The sequence below is a fragment of the Rana temporaria genome, chromosome 6 (assembly GCF_905171775.1).
Source record: "Rana temporaria chromosome 6, aRanTem1.1, whole genome shotgun sequence".
Classification (NCBI taxonomy): Eukaryota; Metazoa; Chordata; class Amphibia; order Anura; family Ranidae; genus Rana; species Rana temporaria.
The window spans coordinates 200,966,998-200,991,286 of NC_053494.1; the positions used below are offsets into that span (position 1 = coordinate 200,966,998).

Consider the following 24,289-nt stretch of genomic DNA (forward strand, 5'->3'; position numbering starts at 1 on the left):
CTTCCTACTAGTCTGTCTGGAAGCTGAGGGGTAGCGGGAACAACCGCTGACAGAAACAGGCTTTTTTCAAATCTCACTGTGCCATTACATTACATTACATGCCTCACTGTGCCATTACATTACATGCCCCCACTGTGCCATCACTTGCCCCCACTGTGCCATCACTTGCCCCCACTGTGCCATCACTTTCCCCACACTGTGCCATCACTTTCCCCACACTGTGCCATCACTTGCCACCCACTGTGCCATCACTTTCCCCCCACTGTGCCATCACTTTGCCCCCACTGTGCCATCACTTTCCCCCCACTGTGCCATCACTTTCCCCCCACTGTGCCATCACTTTCCCCACACTGTGCCATCACTTTCCCCACACTGTGCCATCACTTTCCCCCACTGTGCCATCACTATCCCCCCACTGTGCCATCACTTGCCCCCACTGTGCCATCACTTTCCCCCCACTGTGCTATCACTCACTTTTTGCAGATACTGGCTTCCAGGCCGATGAAAGTCTCCGTCACGCTGCGGGCGTCCATGATTTAAAAGCTGCGCCTTCTTCTCAGACTGTTCCGTGATAGGCGGAACACAAATTTTCCCAGCAGGGCCTCTGTTCAGTGTTCCGCCTATCACGGACGTCCTCTCGTCCGAGGATGAGAAGGCATCCGTGATAGGAGGAACACAGAACAGAGGCGCTGCTGGGAAAATGTGTTTTCCGCCTATCACGGAACAGTCTGAGGAGGAGGCGTGGCTTTTAAATCATGGACGCTCGCAGCAGACAGAGACTGTCATCGGCGTATAAGATGACCCCTGACTTTGGATGCATTTTTTTGCATCCATAAGGTCATCTTATACGCCGGAAAATACGGTAGTATTAAAATGTCAGTGTTTTTAGCTTAACACATTGAGCCCAATAAACAAACTATTCCCCACCCCACAGTAATATATTTGGTAAAATTCTTACCCCAGCACTTGAATCTTACAACTTTCAATGCTGCTAGCTCCTGTTCTGTCAGTGCTGCTTCCCTAAAATTCAGGACTTCACAGGAAAGCGTTAACAGTGGACAGTGCTGTCTGGAGTCAGTCTGTTAGCTTGGAGAAGATAGGGAAGAGCAGTGGAGTGCCTTGTCATCATAGGCTATGGGGCTGTATGTTTCTATTGGTGCACACAGTGTTGGACAACATAACTCTAGTCCCTGCATGCAAGGGTGGCTCCATAGAGAAAGGAGCCAGCCTAGAACAAGAAACCTGGGGCAGCAGTCATGGCACCAGCTTGACCACTTCCCACCCGGCCTATAGCATATTGACGGCCGGGAAGCGGTTCTGTTATCCTGACTGGGCGTCATATGACGTCCAGCAGGATAACATGCCGGCGCGATCGTGAGTGCGGCGTGTCACTCTGACACACTGCATCTCTGATCGTAGTAAGGAGCCTCTGACGGAGGCTTCTTACTACGTGATCAGCTGTGACCTATCTGATTATGAGCATAGCCCCCATCAGATGTACCAGTCAGCTGCCAATCAGTGCCCAATAGCTGCCAGTCTGTGCCCCATCAAGATCGCCAGTCAGTGCACATAATAGTGCCAATCAGTGCCCCATCAGTAATGCCTATCAGTGCCCATCAGTGACAGCTATCATTGCCCATCAGTGCCGCCTATCAGTGACACCTATTAATTCCCATCAGTGCCACCTATCAGTGTTCATCAGTGTCGCCTATCAGTGCTGCATATTAGTGCCTCTTTATCAGTGCCCATCTGTAAAGGAGAAATCAAAAGTTTATAACAGAAACTAAAGGCCCGTACACATGTTTGGATATTCCGACAACAATTGTCCGATGGACATGTTTTGTCGGATTATCTGACCGCCTGTATGCTCCATCGGACAATTTTTGTTGGAATTTCTGACAACAAATGTTGGATGGTCATGCTCTCAAATTGTCCGACAACAAATGTGTTCCGTCAGATTATCTGATCGTGTGTACACAAATCCGTCAGACTAAAATGCAAAGTACAAACGCACATGCTCCGAACCAATGCTAAACAACATAGCAGAAGTTGCCCAAAGGGTGGCGGCAAAGAGCACTAGTACCGTGTTTCCCCGAAAATAAGCCCGGTCTTATATTAATTTTTTCGACAAAAGACCCAGTAGGGCTTATTTTCGGGGTAGGGCTTGTCATGTGCTGTCTTCTCTCCCCATCTCCTGGAACGGAGTTAAAAGTGCCTGTAAAATCATAAAATGCACTGTATTACAGCCCCCATACAATGTAAAGTGTGCACAGTACCTTCCTACAGCGCCTTCCTTGGTCCTTCCATGACCCGCCTGACCGGTCTTCCATGCTCTGAGCACTGCAGAGGGAAGGGGGCCAGAGATCCCCTGCTGACAGCTGGCAGAAGGAGAGCAGCGGAGAATCAGCTGAGCGACGATTGGCGCTTCCATGTACCGCCTGAATAGTCTTTTCCTGCTCTGAGCACTACAGAGGGAGGGGGGCTGAGATACGCGCTGACAGAAGAGGAGGAGATCAGCGGGGATCAGCTGAGCAGCGCCGCAACGAAGGTATTCACCAAAGAAACATACACAGTCTAGACCACATAACACAACCCTTCCAAACTAGAGCTTATTTTCGGGGGAGGGCTTATATTGCAGCCTTCTCCAAAAATGACAGTAGGGCTTACTTTCGGGGTAGGTCTTATTTTCGGGGAAACACGGTAGTAGTTTGGTGTATACCCTAACCCCCCTTCAGTCCATCATGAATGCTGCTGCCAGGCTCATCCACCTTACCAACCGCTCTGTCTCTGCTTCTCCTCTTTGTCAATCCCTCCACTGGCTTCCGCTCACCCAACAAATAAAATTCAAAATAATAAAAACTACCCACAAAGCCATCCACAACTCTGCCCCCAGCTACATCACTGACCTAGTCTCTAAATACCAACCTAATCGTTCTCTTCGTTCTTCTCAAGACCTCCTGCTCTCTAATCGCCTCACCAAGCCTATGGTGGGGGGGCCATACAACATTTTGCTATGGGGGCCTGTGATTTTTAGTTACGCCCCTGGTTGGCGCTATATAAATCCGGTATAATAATAATAGTAGTTTGGTGAATGTTGGCTGAAAATGTTCTGTCGTGTGTATGCAGAACAAGTTCACGGACAACGCCTTTCGGACAAAAATCCTCGGATTTGTCCGATCGTGTGTACGAGGCTAAAGTGTGACAGGTATTAAAGTGGTTAACCACTTAAAGCGGGAGTTCACCCATTTCTAAAAAAAAAAAATTTTCTTCCCCTAGATTCCTGCTCGTTTTGTCTAGGGGAATCGGCTATTTGTATTAAAATATGATCCGTACTTACCCGTTTTCGAGCTGCATCTTCTTCCGTCGCTTCCGGGTATGGGTCTTCGGGAGCGGGCGTTCCTTCTTGATTGACATTCTTCCGAGAGGCTTCCGACGGTCGCATCCATCGCGTCACTCGTAGCCGAAAGAAGCCGAACGTCGGTGCGGCTCTATACTGCGCCTGCGCACCGACGTTCGGCTTCTTTCGGAAAATCGTGACGCGATGGATGCGACCGTCGGAAGCCTCTCGGAAGACTGTCAATCAAGAAGGAACGCCCATTCCCGAAGCCCATACCCGGAAGCGACGGAGAAGATACATCTCGTAAACGGGTAAGTACTGCACATATTTTAAAATAAATAGCCGATTCCCCTAGTAAAAACGAGCAGGAAACTAAGGGGGAAAAGTGCCCTCTAAGGGTGAACCCCCGCTTTAAGGACCCCTTCACGCGACCCGGTCCGAAGCTCCGTGACCATGGGACCCGATCACCGATGGAGTCCCGCGATCGGTCCTCCGGAGCTGAAGAACGAGGAGAGCTGTGTGTAAACACACCTTCCCCGTTCTTCACTGTGGCGCTGTCATTGATCGCGTGTTACCTGTTATAGGGAAACACGATCAATGACGTCACACGTCCAGCCCCGCCCCGCTACAGTTAGAAACACATATGAGGTCACACTTAACCCCTTCAGCACCCCCTAGTGGTTAACTCCCAAACTGCAATTGTCATTTTCACAGTAAACAATGCATTTTTATAGCATTTTTTGCTGTGAAAATGACAATGGTCCCAAAAATGTGTCAAAATTGTCCGATGTGTCCGCCATAATGTCGCGGTCACGAAAAAAATCGCTGATTGCCGCCATTAGTAGTAAAAAAAAAATATTACTAAAAATGCAATAAAACTATCTCTTATTTTGTAAACGCTATAAATTTTGCGCAAACCAATCGATAAACGCTTATCGCGATTTTTTTTACCAAAAATAGGTAGAAGAATACGTATCGCCCTAAACTGAGGTAAAAAAAAAATTTTTTTAAATCTTTTTTGGGGATATTTATTATAGCAAAAAGTAAAAAATATAGATTTTTTTTCAAAATTGTCGATCTATTTTTGGTTATAGCGCAAAAAATAAAAAGCGTAGAGGTGATCAAATACCACCAAAAGAAAGCTCTATTTGTGGGGAAAAAAAAGGACGCCAATTTTATTTGGGAGTCACATCGCACAACCGCGCAATTGTCAGTTAAAGCGACGCAGTGCCGAATCGCAAAAACTGGCCAGGTCCTTTACCTGCATAAAGGTCCGGGGTTTAAGTGGTTAAACAGCATAATAGAGAAAGGATTAGCTAAGGTTTCCTAATGCTGGGGTATTTCTACCGCCATTGGTCACAATCTGAAGTCTAAACTGCCCTTTGTTTAGAAAGTTTGGACACCCCTGCTTTATAGAAATATAGAATACTATCCTGTTTTATTTTCTCCTTTCTCCTAGAAAATGAAATGTAGAAATGCAGATTTGTGCGGATAGGTAAAGGGGTGAGGAGAGATAATTAGCATCTCGTTTCTCGTCTTGTATTCCTATGAAGTCTCCCCATTCTCTATCAGATTTCATCTTCCAGAAAACAAAATGCCAATGAGATGCAAAGAACTGCCAACGCAAACCTGCGCCCCAGACCCTGAAATGGAATCCTGAAGGAACAGATTCTCCTACACGGCACAACAATCTGCTCCCTTTCAGTTATTTTCAGATGCTTCTGTCATCAACTATTTCAGCAAACAAAAATACATCGGGAATAGAATGCAAATCCACGACGATGACAGATAATGCCATACTAGAAATGTGGTTTCATTTATTTAAATCCTAATATCTGGACATGTGCACTGCCAAAAAAATCCTTTTTTTCGTTTATGTTATTTTCGTTTTTTGTTTTTTTTGGGAAATTCAAAAAATTATTTTTTTCCGTTTTTGTTTCATTGGTTTTTTTCATCTTTTCAGAAATTCGGGAAAATCAAAAAATTCTGAATTTTCGGATTTCCGAAAAAGCAAAAAACGAATAAAAACGGAAAAAACGAATGAAACGAAAATGAAAAAAAAAAAACATTTTCGGAAATTCTAAATTCTCGAAATTTCTAATTTTTTATTTTTAGAATTTTCGAATTTGTAATTTTCGAATATTCGAATTTTGAAAATTCGGAATTTTCGATTTTTTTATTTGAAAATTGAAAATTGAAAATTCGTAAATTCGAAATTTTGAAAATAAAAAAATCGAAAATTAGAATATTCGAAATTTCGAATATTCTAATTTTCGAATATTCTTCGAATTTATGAATTTTTAATTTTCGAATATTCTTCGAATTTACGAATTTTTAATTTTCGAAATTTTCATTTTCAAATTTTTTATTTTCGCAATTTCGAATATTCTAATTTTCGAATTTTTCATTTTTGAATTTTCGAAATTTCGAATATTCGAAATTTAGAAAGTTAAAGATCCGAAAATTCGAAAATGAAAAATTTGAAAATGAAAAATTAGAAAATGTTGAATTTTTAATTTTCAAATTTTTCAACTTTCGAAATTTCTCATTTTTAATTTTCAAATTTTCGGGTTTTTAACTTGCGAATTTCGAAATTTTGAATATTCGAATTTTCTATTTTTCGAATTTTTCATTTTCGAAAATTCGGATTTATGGAAATTTGGACTTCGAATTTTCGAATTTTTCATTTTCGAAATTTCAAATATTTGAAATTTCGAATATTCGAAATTAGTAAATTCGAAAAATATTCATTAATATTAATTAAGTTCGAAAATCGAAAATGAAACATTCGAAAAATAAAAGGTTCGAATATTCGAAATTTGAAAATTCGAAAATGAAAAATTCGAAAAATAAAAAATGAAAATTTCGAAATTTCGAAAATTGAAAAATTCGAAATTTCGAAAATCTGAAAATTAAAAAAAAAATAGGAAATTAGGAAATTAAAAATTCGGAAATTCGAAATTTCGGAAATCCGAAAATGCGGAAATTAAAAAATTCGGAAGTACGAAAATTCAGAAATAAAAAAATTAGTTAATACGAAAATTCGGAATTAACGAATTTCCGTTAAAAACCGAATTAGAAACTAAACGAATTGCACATGTCTACTAATATCTCTGAAGCTGCAGTACCGGTAGATGACCTCTTGGTGCTGCTAGAAGTTCTGTTCATTATCCACTTCCTGTAGCAGGGTGACAACGCTGTGTGTTCTGCAGTGAAATGACTTCAGCGTTGTCACCTTGTGGACTGGGGAGTCCTCGATGGACATGTAGTATTAGATGGGTTTTAACCACTTCCATACCGGGCACTTACGCCCCTTCCTGCCCAAGCCAATTTTCAGCTTTCAGCACTGTCGCACTTTGAATGACAATTGCGCGGTCGTGCTACACTGTACCCAAACAATTTTTTTATCATTTTGTTCCCACAAATAGAGCTTTCTTTTGGTGGTATTTGATCACCTCTGCGGTTTTTATTTTTTGCGCTATAAACAAAAGAAGAGTGACAATTTTAAAAAAAAAACACTATTTTTTACTTTTTTATTTAATAAATATCACAATTTTTTTTAAAAAAACTTTTTTTTTCCTCAGTTTAGGCCGATACGTATTCTTCTACATATTTTTGGTAAAAAAAATCGCAATGATCATATATTGATTGGTTTGCGCAAAAGTTATAGCGTTTACAAAATAGCTGATAGATTTATGGCATTTTAATTTTATTCATTTTTTTACTAGTATTGGCGGCGATTTGCGATTTTTTTACTGTCACCGTGACATTGCGGCGAACACATCGGACACTTTTGACACGTTTTTGGCGCCATTCACATTTATACAGCGATTAATGCGATAAATATGCATTGATTACTGTATAAATGTGACTGGCATTCAAGGGGTTAACACTAGGGGGTGAGGGAGGGGTTAATATGTATACCTGTATTGTGTTCTAACTGTGGGGGAAGGGGGGTGACTGGTGGCATCTCCCAATGTAAACAAACAGATCCCCGTTCTGTTCCTAGTGTTCAGGAACAGCGATCTCTCTCTACTCCCTGTCAATACACTCCCCCCACAGTTAGAAACACCTCCCTAGGGAACACTTAACCCCTTGATTGCCCCCCTAGTGTTAACCCCTTCCCTGCCAGTGACATCTATACAGTAATCAGTGGCTATTTATAGCACTGATCGCTGTATAAATGTCACTGGGCCCCAAAAAAGTGTCAAAAGTGTCCGATCTGTCTGCTGCAATGTCGCAGTCCTGCTAAAAATCGCTGATCACCGCCATTGCTAGTAAAAAAAAAAAAATGCCATAAATATATGCCCTATTTTGTAGACGCTATAATTTTTGCGCAAACCATATCAATATACGCTTATTGCGATTTTTTTTTAAACCAAAAATATGTAGAAGAACATATTGGCTTAAACTGATGAAGAAATTTGTTTTTTGACAGTCTCATTAGTGATTTGCTCACCGATTTTTGCAGAAGTCTGCACTGAGATACAAGTCAGATTTCAGGCATCCCCTGCAGCAAAAATGTCATTTTTGCTGAGATACACCTATTAGATTTACTTTCCCACATGGACACAGAGAAACTCACACAGGGATTTCTTCAGACTAACAAAAGGCAGGAATATGCAACAAAGTTTGTTCAAACCCCTGCAATGTACATAGATCACCCAGAGTTTTTTTTTTTTTTTTTCTTAAAAGTGGAGTTACGCTTTAAAGTCAATACCAATGATCTTCTATGCACAGCAGGGGGCGCTGTGTGTCCTGGGCCAACTGCTGGCTGTGACTTTGCATCCACAAACACTTCCACTGCAGACATATGCTACAAGCCATGATAAGGTAAGTGAAGTGATAAGTGAAAATCAATCTTATCAATGACATGCCCTGGAGATAAGAAGAGCTCAACCACACAAGATAACAAGCCACATTATGGCGACGCAATATAATACAGGAAACAGCGGGAATCCAGCGGTCTCTTGAGCTCAGTCACACCAGCCTTGTTGGGTTGTGATGGTCTCAGCGCATAGACAAGGAATCCGTCTTTATTGCTTCAGTAGAATGAGTCGCACTTTTGCGGTGGGACGTTTGCGACACTCTATAACGCATTGCTGCTGCACACAAGAGTTAGGCCCCTTTCACACGGGCGGCTGTTCTGCCGCAGTTAAAAGCATGTTTATTTTTTGCTGAAATTCAAGACTCCAGGCACAGGGATCAGCTGCATTTGTACAGTGCGATTAGCTGCGGTTGCGTTTAGCCGCGGCACGATATTAAACGAGGATCCGACTTGGATCCCTGCCAATAACAGGCACTGTGTATGGTATGAATCTTGAGGGGGAACTCCACGCCAAATTTTAAATAAAAAACGTCATGGGTTCACCCTCTAAGTGCATGCCAGGCCCTTGGGTCTGCTATGAATTTTAAGGGGAACCCCCATACGCCAAAAAAACGGCATGGGGGTCCCCCCCAAAATCCATACCAGACCCTTATCCGAGCACGCAGCCCGGTCGGTCAGGAAAGGGGGTGGGAACGAGCGAGCGCCCCCCCCTCCTTAACCGTACCAGCCCGCATGCCCCCACCCTAGGTGAATGAGTATAGGGTTTACTCCATTCACCTCGAGGAAATAAAAAAACTACACAGGTTTTAAAAGTCATTTATTAGGCAGCTCCGGGGGGTCTTCTTCCGACTTCGGGGGTCTCTTCTTCTGCTCTCAGGTGCCTTCTTCCTTCTACTGGGCTTCTCCGCTGTCTTCTTGCAGCTCTTTTACCACCGGGGGGGGGGGGCCCGGTCTTCTGTCATCTTCCTACCTCCTCTCCGGTGTCCTTCTGCCGGGCTTCTCCGCTGTCTTCTTGCAGCTCTTTTACCACCGGGGGGGCCCGGTCTTCTGTCATCTTCCTACCTCCTCTCCGGTGTCCTTCTGCCGGGCTTCTCCGCTGTCTTCTTGCAGCTCTTTTACCAGCGGGGGGGCCCGGTCTTCTATCATCTTCCTACCTCCTCTCTGGTGTCATTCTGCCGGGCTTCTCCGCTGTCTTCTTGCTGCTCTTTTACCAGGGGGGGGGGGGGCCCGTTCTCCTGTCGTCTTCTTCCCTCTTCTTTGATGTTGACACGTCGCTTCCTCCCGCTGTAATGCTGGGTGCGCGGCGCGCACCAATTTATATAGGCCTCTTATGACGTCACAGTCCCATCATGCTCCGGGTGGTGACGACATAAGTGGGCGGATATCACCTGGTGACCCCGCCCCCTTATGTTGTCACACTGTCTATAAAGGGCGCCTGCGCCGTAATTATGTGCCACTTTGTGTTGGTCTATCCAGGGCCGGCCTTAGGTGTTCAGGCGCCCTGTGCGAGCTAATCCTGTGGTGCCCCCCCCCCCCCCCATCTTCACCCCTCACCCCCTGGTCACCTAAACTGACTTACCTTTCGGTGGACGGTGCGGCTTTAGATTTAAAAATGGCGCCGCCCGGCGCTTAGACGCCGCTGCTGCCCGAGAATAGCCAAGCGTTTTCTGGCTTTCCCGTGCAGCGGCGGCGCATGCGCAGTGTGCCTGTCGGGGCCGGCAGCAGCCATTTTTTTCAGGTGCCGCAACCGATGCCTTGCTCTTCACCCAGTCCCAGGGCAGGGGGACCTGGCAACGCGCTGGGAGACCTGGCAGCGCCTGCTGCTGTGACTCATAGGAGTCGGACTCCTGTGATGATCATGTGAGTAACTGACTGCGACTCACATTCTGCAAGCTGTGATGGCCGCACGGCGCCCCTGTTGCCCATGGCGCCCTGTACAGCCCGCACACCCCAAAGGCCGGCCCTGGGTCTATCACATAAAATCCCAATAAAATACATTTATGTTTTTGGTTGTAACATGACAAATTGTGGAAAATTTCCAGGGGTTTGAATACTTTTCCAAGGCACTGTATGTATCCAAGTGTTTAGGATTGTAAGAAACCAGTAAAGTGTGAACTGTTGTAAAATGATAAAAAAAAATAAAAAGGGGAAAAAAAGACTTGTGTTCTTCTTCCTGTTCTTATACAGTCCCATACAAAGGTGTACTTTGTTATTTATTACATGACCGTATCATTAACCTTCTTCACTGGCATTTATGGTTATGATGACAGAAGTTCGATCGATTCATTCTTTCTGCAGTAAACAGGATTAGTGCTGGCATTGTGTAATCACAAAAGCAACTTGGATTGCACCGAAACAAAAACTGTTCAACCAAAGTCGATGTTGCCCGTGGTTGGCAGTGTGGAGCGGTGGGTGGGCACAGGATACACAGCCCTGACACACCAGTTAGCAGAAGAAGACTGGGATCAATCTGCTTACTGAGATCCAGAAAAAACGGATTCTCCTCAATCAGCAGAATGGTCACTGACCCTTCAATGTACAAAAGTCAGCGCTAAAGAATGTAGTGGTAAGATTAAAAGGTTTTCTTTAGGGCTGCAACTAACGATTATTTTCATAATCGATTAGTTGGCCAATTATTGTTTTGATTAATCGGATAAGAGCCTTAAAAAAAAAAAAAATTGCATTTTTAAATTGTTTTTGGCCCAATTTGTTGTTGGGCAGATTACAAAACACAAATTGCCGCAAACACACATTACATGCTTTTTCTGCAGCTTCTCCATTAAAGTAAATTGAACCAAAAATAACAAAATAGCACCGTTTTGCGTTAAAAAGTCCTTTCCCTTTCCAAATACGCAGCAGCCGGAAAAAAAATCATGGATGTGAATGGTTCCCATAGGAAAACATGTAAATGAACTGTAGTGTGTTTCTGCAAAAAGCACCAAAAACAGAGGCCCGGATTCACGTAGATGCGCGTAATTTTGTGTGGGCGTAACGTATCCTATTTACGTTATGCCTCCGCAACTTTTACAGGGAAGTGCTATATTTTCAAGAAAGAAAGTTTCAAGAAAGTTGCGGCGGCGTAGCGTAAATAGGCCGGCGTAAGCACGCCTAATTCAAATTGTGAAGAGGTGGGCGTGTGTTATGTAAATTAACCATGACCCGACGTGATTGACGTTTTTCACGAACGGCGCATGCGCCGTCCATGGAATATCCCAGTGTGCATCACTCCAAAGTACGCCCAAAGGACGTATTGGTTTCGACGTGAACGTAAATGACGCCCAGCCCCATTCACGGACGACTTACGCAAACAATGTAAATTTTTCAAAATTCGACGTGGGAATGACGTCCATACTTAACATTGGTACGCCGCATGTACGCCACCATCTGGCAGGGGTAACTTTACGCCGGGAAAAGCCTAACGTAAACGGCGTATCTGTACTGCGTCGGCCGGGCGTACGTTCGTGAATTCACGTATCTAGCTGATTTACATATTTCTAGGCGTAAATCAGCGTACACGCCCCTAGCGGCCAGCGTAAATATGCAGTTAAGATCCGATGGCATAAGAGACTTACGCCGGTCGGATCTAATAGAAATCTATGCGTAACTGATTCTAAGAATCAGGCGCATAGATACGACCGCTCAGACTCAGAGATACGACGGCGTATCTGGAGATACGCCGTCGTATCTCCTTTGAGAATCTGGGCCAGAGGTGTGACCCCAGGCCTGAGATGGTTAGTAACATAATGGGGGGTAAAAAAAAAAAGATAAGTACAAAAAGAGCAAATACTCGCTACTGTAAGGGGTTCATTTTTTTACAGTGTGACAGTGAAAGTAATATTTACAGTAGCGATTTGCTTTTTTGTACTATAAAGGGCTAATTTTAGTTTTTTTAACGCCCTTATGTTACTGGCCGATTAATCGATTCTGAAAATTGTAATCGATTCATTTCATAATCGATTAGTTGTCGATTAATCAATTAGTTGTTTCGGCCCTAGTTCTCTTTAACTAACCTGCAATGCATCATGCACAGCATATTCACACACAACAGAATATTCCTTCCTAAAACCGCCGGGCCCTGGTACCCAACCTGTGCCCCTTTGGTATGTGATGTGCGACCCTTGAACCTCAGCAGTCTGTAGTGTTAACACTGGTTAGCAGTGGCGGCTGGTGCTCAAACTTTTTTTGGGGGGAGGGGGGGGGTAAACATTAGGGAAAAAAAACATCAATTGCAGCCTCACTGTGCCCATCAAACACAGCCATTGTGCCATCAAACACAGCCACTGTGCCATCAAACGCAGCCACTGTGCCCCATCAAACGCTGCCACTGTGCCATCAAACGCAGCCACTGTGCCATCAAACGCTGCCACTGTGCCATCAAACGCTGCCACTGTGCCATCAAACGCAGCCACTGTGCCATCAAACGCAGCCACTGTGCCATCAAACGCTGCCACTGTGCCATCAAATGATGCCACTGTACCCATCCAATGCAGTCAAATGCCACCACTGTGACACACCCCTGTCCGCTCGTCACTTACCCTGTCTCGGTGGGGCAGTGGGTGACGATGGCGAGTGGTCAATCACAGCGCCTGTCGTTTCAGCCAATCAGGCGACGGGTAACAGACCCGAGCACCTGATTGGCAGAGAGGCGGTTCAGTGTTAGGAAAGCGAATATTCATTCAACACACCTGGATGAACTGTGAGCGCTAAGCATGGCGCTCGCAGGTCACCTTTTTTGATGCCTATGGATCTAATCAGGTGCTTCAAAAACACCCCCGCTGCTATAATTCAGGCGCCCGGGAAGGGGCCGGGCGCCTGAATAGGGGGTGGCAGCGGCTGCCATGGATAGATGCATGAATCTATCCATTGGTCATAGAGGGGATGGCTGGAGAGAGGGAGCGGCGCCCGTGCACCCTTATCCACTTCAGCCCCGGAGGATTTGCCCCCTCAATGACCAAGCCATTTTTTGCAATTCGGCACCGCGTCGCTTTAAGGCCCCTTTCACACTGACACGTTTTTAAGGCAGTTTAGCTCTAAAAATAGCGCTGCTATACTGTCTGAAAAAAACCGGCCCTGAAGTCTTCAGTGCGAAAGCCCGAAGGCTTCCACACTGAAGCGGTACGCTAGAAGGACCGCTCCAAATGTCCTGCTACTCGCAACTTTGAAGCGGTGTTTACCGCTCCTTCCCATTGAAATCAATGGGAAACCGCAGTACTACTGCCGGCGGAATTAACCCTTTTTCGCGCCACTAAAAATACCGCCACCGCACCTCCCGTGCCCAGTGCGAAAGGTGCTTTACTGACAATTGCGCGGTCTTGCGGCACTCTACCCAAACAAAATTGACGTCCTTTTATTCCCACAAATAGATCTTTCTTTTGGCGGTATCTCATCACCACTGCGTTTTTTTTGCGTTATAAACAAAAAAAGAGCGACAATTTTGAAAAAAAAGCTTTTTACTTTTGACAATATAGTGCATTTCTTTCATAGTCACTTTTTTGCTCTCAGAAAAAAAAAATAAGTTTCCTACCTATTTACTAATGCTAGCAGCATAAGGATTATAATTAGTCTAATTAATGTTTATTGAGAGAGTGAAGTTCTCGGCGGTTGTGCAACTAAAATTCCTAGCATGCCAAATCAGGTTGAGCCCAGGTTCAGCTGAGCTCACACCATTTCATTCCCACGTGTCAGTCCCGACTTCGGGGGCGATTGCAGAGACATATGTGCGTCCTGGGCTTCCTGGCCGTCTAGGGGGTGCGCACGATGTCCGCCGGGCACCCGCGATTGCCCGCAATCACGGCAGGACCGTGGATCTGCGTGTGTAAAGTGAGGAGACCGATGTGTGTTCCCAGTACAGAGGAACACAGATCGGTCTCCTCCGCTTGCGAGTCCCCTCCCCCTACAGTCAGAATCACTCCCTAGGGAACATATTTAACCCCTTCAGCGCCCCCTAGTGTTAACCCCTTCCCTGCCAGTCACATTTACACAGTAATCAGTGCAGTTTTATAGCACTAATCGCTGTGTAAATGGTCCCAAAAATGTGTCAAAAGTGTCCGATAAGTTCGTCGCAATGTCACGATCACAATAAAAAAGCGCAGATCACCGCCATTACTAGTAAAAAAAATAAAAATGCAATAAATCTATTCCCTATTTTGTAGACGCTATGGGCCAGATCCACGTAGATCGGCGTAATTTTAAGCAGGCGTAGCGTATTGTAGTTACGCTATGCCGCCGCTACTTTGAGAGGCAAGTGCTGTATTCACAAAGCACTTGCGTCTAAAGTTACGGCGGCGTAGCGTAAATGTGTCGGCGTAAGGGCGCGGAATTCAAATGACAAAGATGTGGGCGTGATTTATGTTAATTCAACTTGACCCCACATAAGTGACATTTTTTTTGAATGGTGCATGCGCCGTCTGTGGGGGTATCCCAGTGCGCATGCTCGAAATCACGTCGCAAATAGTCAATGCTTTCGACGTGAACGTAATTTACGCAAAGCCCTATTCGCAAACGTTTTACGTAAACGACGTACACGACAGAAAATTTGACGCTGGCCCGACGTCCATACTTAACATTGCGTACGCCTCATAGACCCAGGGGTAACGTTACGACCGGAAAAAGCCTTACGTAAACGACGTAAAAAAAAATGCGCCGGCCGGACGTACGTTCTGAGAATCGGCGTATCTAGCTAATTTGCATACTCTACGCATAAATCAACGGAAGCGCCACCTAGCGGCCAGCGTAAATATGCACCTAAGATCCGACGGCGTACTAAGACGTACGTCAGTCGGATCTAGCCCCCATTCAGTCGTATCTTGTTTTGTGGATACAAAACAAAGATACGACGGGGCATCGTAGAACTTACGCGGCGTATCAATAGATACGCCGACGTAACTTCTTTGTGGATCTGGGCCTATGACTTTTGCGCAAACAAATCAATAAACGCTTATTGCGATTTTTTTTACCAAAAATATGTGGAAGAATATGTATCGGCCTAAACTGTGGAAATGTTTTTTTTTTTTTTAGATAATTTTTGAGGATATTTATTATAGCAAAAAGTAAAAAATATAAAAAAAATTTCAAAATTGTCTCTCTTATTTTGTTTATAGTGCAAAAAATAAAAACCGCAAAGGTGATCAAATACCACCAAAAGAAAGCTCTATTTGTGGGGAAAAAGGGACGTCAATTTTGCTTGGGTGCCACGTCGCACGACCGCGCAATTGTCAGTTAAAGCGACGCAGTGCCGAATCGCAAAAAGTGCTCTGGACAGGAAGAGGGTAAATTCTTCAGGGGCTGAAGTGGTTAAAGAACAAATCGCTTTTTGAGTCAAACTCCAGACACCAGCACAGCCTGTTTATTTATACAGACTACAACCAGCCACATAGTATCTGCCCGGCACTTCTGGTCAGCAGCCTATTACTATCTACTGTATATTGATGATCTAACCTTTTGCCTTTTGTTGTCCCCCAGCATACGTGGAGCCACAAGTCCCAGCATGCCCAGCGAATTGCGCACACATACTGCATGAGAAGTCAGCATCTTCTGTATAATCTAATATATTAGGCAACAGATTTGCAAAACTTGTTCAGATTCGTGTTTTCTCACCTGCTCAGCAGCTTCTTCGGTTCGCCCCCTGCAGAGGAGTCTGGGAAATGTAGTCAACGCAACGCATGCTAATGTCACAGATCTTTTGCAAGGGCTGATGGGAGATGTGGGCTGAGTGCAGATGCCAGGCTCAGAAGCAGTGAGAGATTGTGATGTTGATTTGCTAAAGGCAAATAGACTGTGTACGCTACAAGTGCAATTGCTCCACAGCTTAAAGCGGAGCTCCACCCTCCACCTCCGCTCATCGGAACCCCCCCCCCCCTCGGTGTCACATTTGACACCTTTCAGGGGGGAGGGGGTGCAGATACCTGTCAGGTAGTTGCACCCACTTCCGGCCACACAGTCTTGGGCAAACTGCGGGCAGGACGTCACCTTCCGCCCACCCCCCCCCCCCCGTTGTGTTCTGGGAACACTCGGCTCCCAGTACACAGCGGGAGCCAATCGGCAGGCGTAGCGCGACTCACGCATGCGCCGTAGGGAACTGGTTCCCTCACCGAGAATGGGGGGGCAGCAGAGTGACGAGCGATCGCTCGTCCTCTGCTGCGGACGGCGCTGGAATCCAGGACAGGTAAGTGTCCTAATATTAAAAGTCAGCAGCTGCAGTATTTGTAACTGCTGGCTTTTAATATTTTTTTTTCAGCGGACATCCGCTTTAAGTAGAACTAAAGAGAATTTGCTTTTTTTCATTTTGGATAGAGTAATGCCGCATACAGACGATCGGACATTCCGACAACAAAGCCGTGGATACATTTCCAACGGATGTTGGCTCAATCTCGTCTTGCATACACATGATCGCACAAATGTTGTCGGAAATTCTGAAACGTCAAGAACGCGGTCACGTACAACACGTACAACGGCACTAGAAAAGAGAAGTTCAAGTCGTACCAGTCATGTTAGTAGAAGTTTGGTGAGAGACGATTCGCGCTTTTCAGCTTCGTGCTTTTCAATCCGTTACAGCGTGACGAATGAGCTATCTCCATTACGAACGCTAGTTTTACCAGACCAAGCGCTTCCGTCTCGTACTTGATTCAGAGCATGCGTGGAATTTTGTTGTCGTAAAAATTTGAGAACCAGCTCTCAAATTTTGGTTGTCGGAAATTCCGACAGCAAATGTCCGATGGAGCCTACACACGGTCGGAATTTCCAACCAAAAGCTCACATCGAACATTTGTTGTCGGAAATTCCGTTCGTTTGTACGCGGCGTAAGGCTCCTTTCACATGGGGGGATCCTCCAAGTGGGATTAGGCGGGTGGGGGCGGGGTCTCTCTGCTGACAGGTCTGTGTGGGTTACGCTATTCAGAGTGGACACGGACACAGACCGCTCTACTCTATGGGGCAATCATATGGAAAAGGACTGCATGTCTGTTTCCATCCGATTGTCATCCAATCCGCCAGACAGATGGCAAATGTTTTCAGTGGATTTAGTTGGATCGGATGTCCGCTGACATCTGCCACCCCATAGAGGACAATGGGTGGTCTGATTGGGTCCACCTGAAAAACTGACAGGCGGACCCGATCGGTCCACTGGTGTGGAAGGGGGCTCACAGCAGGGGTCCGGTGCGTGCTGGTTCACCCTTTCAGGTCCGATTTCAGCCCAAATTTTGGACCTGAAATGGACCAAAAGACGCACGATCAAAGAGAGACGATCAAAATATCCTGCTATTGCTAATTGGATGCGGTGAAACCACTTCCAATTCGCAATGATGTGAACCCAGCCTTACGGAGCATTATAACCCAGCAGATTTTTTTTTGCCATCTGTGTCCTATTGCCGAGATTTCTCTTCACTTCCTGTCCCATAGCCAAACAGGAAGTGAGTGGAAATTCCTCCAAATTTAGGCAATTCCCTGGAGACCCCCCGAGGTCACCAGAACTAGTCTCCCCCATTGGAACATTTTCCCCCTCTTTTCTGGGGACAACCCAAAATTCTGTGATTTTCTTTAACTTTTACCTTCAATGATACTGGTAAACAGGACAAATAGAGAAGGAGAATCACCTTAATGGGGACACTGACAGCAATAAAAAAACTGACAGGGGTTCTAATCCATTTCCACGCTATAGCCTCATACACACGATTGGATTTTTTCAGACAGGTATTGTGTGACGACAGGCTGTTGTCGGAAAATCCGACCATTTGTACGCTCCATCGTACAAGTGTTGTCGCATTTTCCGCGGACAAATGTTGGATAGCATGTTTTAAAATTTTCCAACAACAATTGTGTGTTGTCGGATTATCCGATCGTGTGTACACAAATCCTTCAGACAAAACTCCACAGTACAAACACGCATGCTCAGAAGCAATGCTCACCATAACACAACATTAGCAGAAGTTGCCCAAAGGGTGGCGCTAAAGAGATGAAAAACCACATTGTTTCGTGTTTGTTGGCCAACAATTCTTTGCCGTTTGTGTGCAATCCAAGTTCCTGGCTAACGCCATTCGGACAAAAGTCCTACGCTTTGTCCGCAGAAAATTTGATCGTGCGTACAAGGCTTATCAAAAACTAAAAAAAAGCCCACATTCACATTGGACCAATTTGACATGTCAAATCTGAGAGTATTGCCGGTGTCCTATCATATAGTGCCCAGGCCTGGACTGCGCATGCGCAATCGGAGATCATGGAAATCTCAGAGAATGAACATTTGTTCCATCATCTGTAGTTGGAGCATGCGCAGTTAACACGCCGCTCGCTCCCGATGCTTATCCACGCCGCTTGCTCTATCAGATGGGGGACCCATCAAGATAGAACCGTGCTGGCTGCGCTCAAATACAGCAAGGGGCGGATGTTTTTTTCTATGGGGCGGGTGTATTATGCTTATTCAGTGAGCGTGGCCTCTTATAATCATATCCGCCCCTTTGATAAAACCATCCGCCCCTTGCTGTATTGAGTGAGCGCGGCCAGCGCTGTTCTATCAGCGAGCGGCGTGGATGAGCATAATATACCCGTCCCTTAGAAAAAAAACATACGCCCCTTGCTGTATTTGAGCATGGCCAGCACTGTTTATCTTGATGGGTCCCCCATCTGATAGAGCGAGCGGCGTGTTAACTGCGCATGCTCCAACTACAGCTGATGGAACAGACATTCATTCTCTGAGATTTTCGTGATCTCCGATTGCGCATGTGCAGTCCAAACCGGGCAATATTTGATAGGGGACCCATATTGTCAGAACACCGACAATGGCACCGTCCGAATCGGTGCAACTTTGTGGCACTGCGCTGTTCCCCAAAAGTAGTTTCTGCACTATTTTTGGCGACTTCGGGGGCGTTTTTTAATAGACATGCATCGCCTCCGAAGTCAGACTGATTTTATTTTTTTAAAGCCAGTGACGTGTGAAATACACCCAAAAACTCCACCCGGTCCCAAAAAAAGTGCACACACATAAAGAGTGACACAAAACGTGCAATATGTGTTATGCCGCGTACACACGATCATTTTTCAGCATGAAAAAAAAAACGTAGTTTTTCAGCATGTCGAAAAAACAAAGTTTTCCCAACTTCATCATTAAAACGACGTTGCCCACACACCATCGTTTTTAAAAAATGCTCTAGCAAAGCGCGGTGACGTACAACACGTACAACAGCACTATAAAGGGGAAGTTCCATGCAGATGACGCCACCCTTGGGGCTGCTTTAGCTGATTCCGTGTTAGTAAAAGACGATTCGCGCTTTTCTGTCTGTTACAGCGTGATGAATGTGCTTACTCCATTATGAATGGTAGTTTTACCAGAACGAGCGCTCCCGTCTCATAACTTGCTTCTGAGCATGCGCGGGTTTTTTACATCGTTTTAGCCCACACATGATCATTTTTTACAACCCGAAAAACGACATTGTTTAAAAACGACGTTAACCACTTAACGACCGCCGCATGTACATATACATCCACAGAATGGCACGTACAGGCAGATGGGTGTACCCGTATCTCCCTGCCTAGACGTGGTCGGGGGTCCGATCGGGATCCCCCCCAGCTACATGCGGCGGTCGGAAATCATCTGGGAGCGATCCGGGATGAGGGGGCGGCTATTCGTTTCTAGACACCCCCCCCCCCCCGCACGCGATCGCTCCCCGGAGCTGAAGAACGGGGAGAGCGTATGTAAACACGGCTTCCCCGTGCTTCACTGTGGCGGCTGCATCGATCGTGTGATCCCTTTTATAGGGAGACACAATCGGTGTTGTCAGACCTACAGCCACACCCCCCTACAGTTGTAAACACACACTAGGTGAACCCCAACTCCTACAGCGCCCCCTGTGGTTAACTCCCAAACTGCAACTGTCCTTTTCACAATAAACAATGCAATTTAAATGCATTTTTTGCTGTGAAAATGACAATGGTCCCAAAAATGTGTCAAAATTGTCCGAAGAGTCCGCCATAATGTCGCAGTCACGAAAAAAATCGCTGATCGCCGCCATTAGTAGTAAAAAAAAAAAGAAAAGGAATAAAACTATCCCCTATTTTGTAAACGCTATAAATTTTGCGCAAACCAACCGATAAACGCTTATTGCATTTTTTTTTACCAAAAATTTGTAGAAGAATACGTATCGGCCTAAACTGAGGGAAAAAAAATTGTTTTTATATATTTTTGGGGGATATTTATTATAGAAAAAAGTAAAAAAATATTGCATTTTTTTTAAAACTGTCGCTCTATTTTTGTTTATAGCGCAAAAAATAAAAACCGCAGACGTGATCAAATACCACCAAAATAAAGCTCTATTTGTGGGAAAAAAAGGACGTCAATTTTGTTTGGGAGCCACGTCGCACGGCCGCGCAATTGTCTGTTAAAGCGACGCAGTGCCGAATCGCAAAACCTGGCCTGGTCTTTTAGTTGCATTTTGGTCCGGGGCTTAAGTGGTTAAAAAATGCAGCATGTTCGGATTTTTTTTTTTGCCGTTTTTCAGAACCTGAAAAATGATGTGGAGCCCACACACCATCATTTTAAATGACGTTTTTAAAAAACAACGTTTTTTTCATGCCGAAAAATGATCTTGTGTACGCGGCATGACACTGTCCTCCACTAGGAAGGACCTTACCCTGATCCCCCGGGGTCTTAGGCTCCAGACGGGGACTGAGGTACTTCACTTGGTCCATCTGGCCGAAACCAGACGGACCTCTTTCTCTGGAGGGTCTGCCGAAACAGACCCACCCAAGTACTTGGTGGGACTCCACCGAAGGGAGACCCCATGAGATAGGGCGAACTAAGCCAGAAGGCCATATCCACCCCCTCCCAAGACGTTCAGGGCAGGCCCGAGGACCCACACCCCACTAATCACACAGTGACAAAACGTGTAACAACCAACAAAAAAAGACATAAAAGTAACGCACACGGGGGATAAATAAAAAGAAAGTGGGGGAGAAGGAAGGTGGGAGAAGTGAAAGTGACCATCGTGCAATACGACGGCCGGCCCTTCGGCCAGGAATCAATTCCTCTGGTCCTAGCCAAAAGACTCGGCCCTAGAGGCAGGTGTGAAAAAAGTGTGTGTGTGGTGACAAGATCAAGGTGCCAATACTCAAAGTGCCCCTCAACACTTGTGCAAGTATGGCACCCCTGGACTGCCACTCCAGGGGCACATTCACCACAGGCTTTTCTCTCAACCCTGACCAACAGCCTAGACCAAGGGTCTCCAAACATTCAAAACAAAGGGCCGGTTTATTGTCCTTCAGACTCTTGGAGGGCCGGACTTTGGCCAGTGGGAGTGGAAATTTTCCTGGCATCATTGTTAGTAAAAATCTGGTATTAGGGGGAGGAATAGTGCCCCATTGCTGGTATCCTAGGGAGGAATAGTGCTCTATTAGTTGTGTCAGTGGGAGAAATGGTGCTCCATTGTTGGTGTCAGATGGCAGAATAGTGTCTCGTATCAGTGGGAGGGATATTGCCCCAAGGGCCTGATAAAGGAAAGCAAAGGGCCGCATCCGGCCCTCGGGCCACAGTTTGGAGATCACTGGCCTAGACCGTGCAGCTTCAACCCCAGTCAGGAGGGTGTGGAGCTCGGAGAGATTGGGGAGAGCCCATGCCAGAAGGCTCAACCACTACTCCCATCACTCCTACCTAATTACATTCGGGAAATACTAACCGCACCCCCGGTGGGAAAGGGGAGTCGGTGTGCTCTCCCGAAAAACTGTCCGGAGCAAGTACCACACAAATCTAGGCCAGAAGGCCAGGGACTCGGCCCTCCGCCACGATAGGGTTGCCACCTGTCCGGGATTAACCCGGACAGTTCGGGTTTGGAATCATGCAACCGGGTTTCAGGCTGTCTGAAACCCGGACACATTATTCACACTGGACTATGACTTCCCAGCAGGATTGCTGGCTGCAGTTGTCTAAGCCGGTAGTGTTTGTTACCCTCTCTCTCACACTGCCCAGCACTAACTCTCCCCCTCCCCCACATACAGATGGAAGAGGAGACAGGGTTTGACCAGCACCTCTTCCTCCCACCCCTACCCTCTGTGCCCACACTCCAATCCCAGGCACCGTGCCTCAGAAAAGGAAAGTGGGGGCCGGAAATTTGAAGCCCAGCAGCCACAGATACATCTGGATGAGAGGTGCTGACTGCCAAGGGGTGAGTGAGCTCACCATCCATCCCTGTCTGTCACTGAAGTCACCCCCCTCCACCATACTCTCTCCTAAGCTAAATCACGGTTTTAAGAGCACCCCTTATATCAGAGTTCCTGTTTACACCAGAGGCAGAAATGTCCCCCTTTACATCAGAGTCCTCTCCATACATCAGAGTTTTCAGTGTCCGTCCCCCCCCCCCCTTAAATCAGGGTTTCCAGAGCATCCCTTATGTCAGAGACCCCAGAGTTCTCCCTTACATCAGAATCTACAGTATAGTTCAGATGTAATGAAGGACTTTGTGGATTCAGATGTTAAAGGGGAACTCCGTGGACTCAGGTGTAAAAGGGGGAACTCTGTGGACTCTGATGTAAAGGGGGAACTCTGATGTAAAGGGGGATCTATGTGGACTCTGATGTAAAGGGGGAACTCTGATGTAAAGGGGGATCTCTGTGGACTCTGATGTAAAGGGGGAACTCTGATGTAAAGGGGGATCTCTGTGGACTCTGATGTAAAGGGGGAACTCTGATGTAAAGGGGGATCTCTGTGGACTCTGATGTAAAGGGGGAACTCTGATGTAAAGGGGGATCTCTGTGGACTCTGATGTAAAGGGGGAACTTGTGATTAACTTCATATGAATAGAACTGTTATTTAATTGCAAAGTATATCTATAGTTTACACTGTAAAAAAAATTGTTGTGCGCCGCTAAAGTGTTTGAGTTTGAATTGAAGAAAGGGTGGCAACCCTACGCCAAGACCCAATGGTTCTCCATCCTCATCAGGAGGCTACTGCCATTACGGCAAAAAGGTTTTGCGTATGCCACCGCCATCCCTTTCCACCTCGCTGTGTACTAGGGTCGTTTAGCATAGCGCCACCTCTTGGCAACCGATAAGAAAACATACTACGCTAGATCTTAGCCAAAGGGGCGAGAAGCAAGAAGACTGATACGCCGGTTTAAAGGGTCACTAAAGGCAAACTTTAAATAACAAACATGTTATACTTACCTCCACTATGTAGCTCGTTTTGCACAGAGTGTCCCCGAATCCTGTCTTCTGGGGTCCCTCGGCGGCTGTCTCGGCTCCTCCTCGTAAAAACTTTTCCAGCTTCATGCGAGCTCGCATGGTGGAAAGCTTTTGCGAGCGCGCTCCTGTGATACAGCGGCGGGCATAGCCGCCGACTGTATCACTATTCCTGCCCCCCAGCGCGCCGCATCATCCGCTGTAATTGACAGCAGCGCCAGCCAGTGGCTGCGCTGCTATCAATCCGTCCAGCCTAGCCAATCAACGGCCAGACTGGGAACCGAAGAGGATCACGGGACTTTCGAGGGGTCAGGTAAGTAAAACGGGGGTTCGGGGGGGGGGGCGGTACCGTCGGATGTTTTTTCACCTTGATGCATAGGATGCATTAGGGTGAAAAAACATTTACCTTTACAACCCCTTTAAAATTGTGCGAGTTCAGCTGAACAGTTTCAAACCCAGGTTCAGTGGCTGAAATATATGCAACAAATTTGCAGAGTTTATAGCGGAGTCTGGTATGCAATATGCAAATTTGCAGTAAATGACATTTATAAATAAAAGCTTTTTTTTTTTGTAAAAAATCAATACTATTAGCATTTCAAATAGAAAAGGAGTTTTGTTCCCTTTTGTAGTGATAACAAGACTATGGAAAGACACTGCAGGGGGGATTTAGATCTGAATTTGCTGATAACGAAGAACAATTAAGAGCCAAGAGCCAGATAAAAGGCTCCTTAAAGTGGAGTTTCTATCCCAATTTTTTTTTTCATTATTGTGCTCATTAGACCTAAAAAAGAAAAAAAAAAAAAAAACATTTTTACTCATCTGGAAATGCCTGTTGCTATGCGGTCCCACGAAATCTGCCTTTGGAATCACCTAGGATTCTGACATCATCTCCCTCTAATGCTCCTGGGAAATGTGTCGTCATCATTTCCCAGGATGCAGTGAGCTCCCCGTCCATGACTTCCAGGAAG

The 24,289-nt window shown here is 45.7% G+C and overlaps 1 protein-coding gene across 3 annotated transcripts in view; it reads right to left on the reverse strand.

Annotated features, from left to right (window-relative positions):
• The window catches only part of LOC120944159 (peroxisomal N(1)-acetyl-spermine/spermidine oxidase-like), a 41,915-nt gene extending 26,057 nt beyond the window's left edge, over window positions 1–15,858 (reverse strand). The window contains exon 1 of one of the 3 annotated variants that reach the window (XM_040358081.1): window positions 15,762–15,858. Coding sequence is in view for 2 of the 3 variants with exons in the window: in XM_040358084.1 (XP_040214018.1) it covers window positions 15,603–15,682 (80 nt within the window). In the remaining variant the exon portion in view is untranslated. Of the gene's footprint in view, window positions 1–15,602; window positions 15,714–15,761 lie in introns of those variants that run through there. The other 2 variants (XM_040358084.1, XM_040358080.1) reach the window with 2 other exon arrangements.
• Window positions 15,859–24,289: the final 8,431 nt, after the last annotated feature.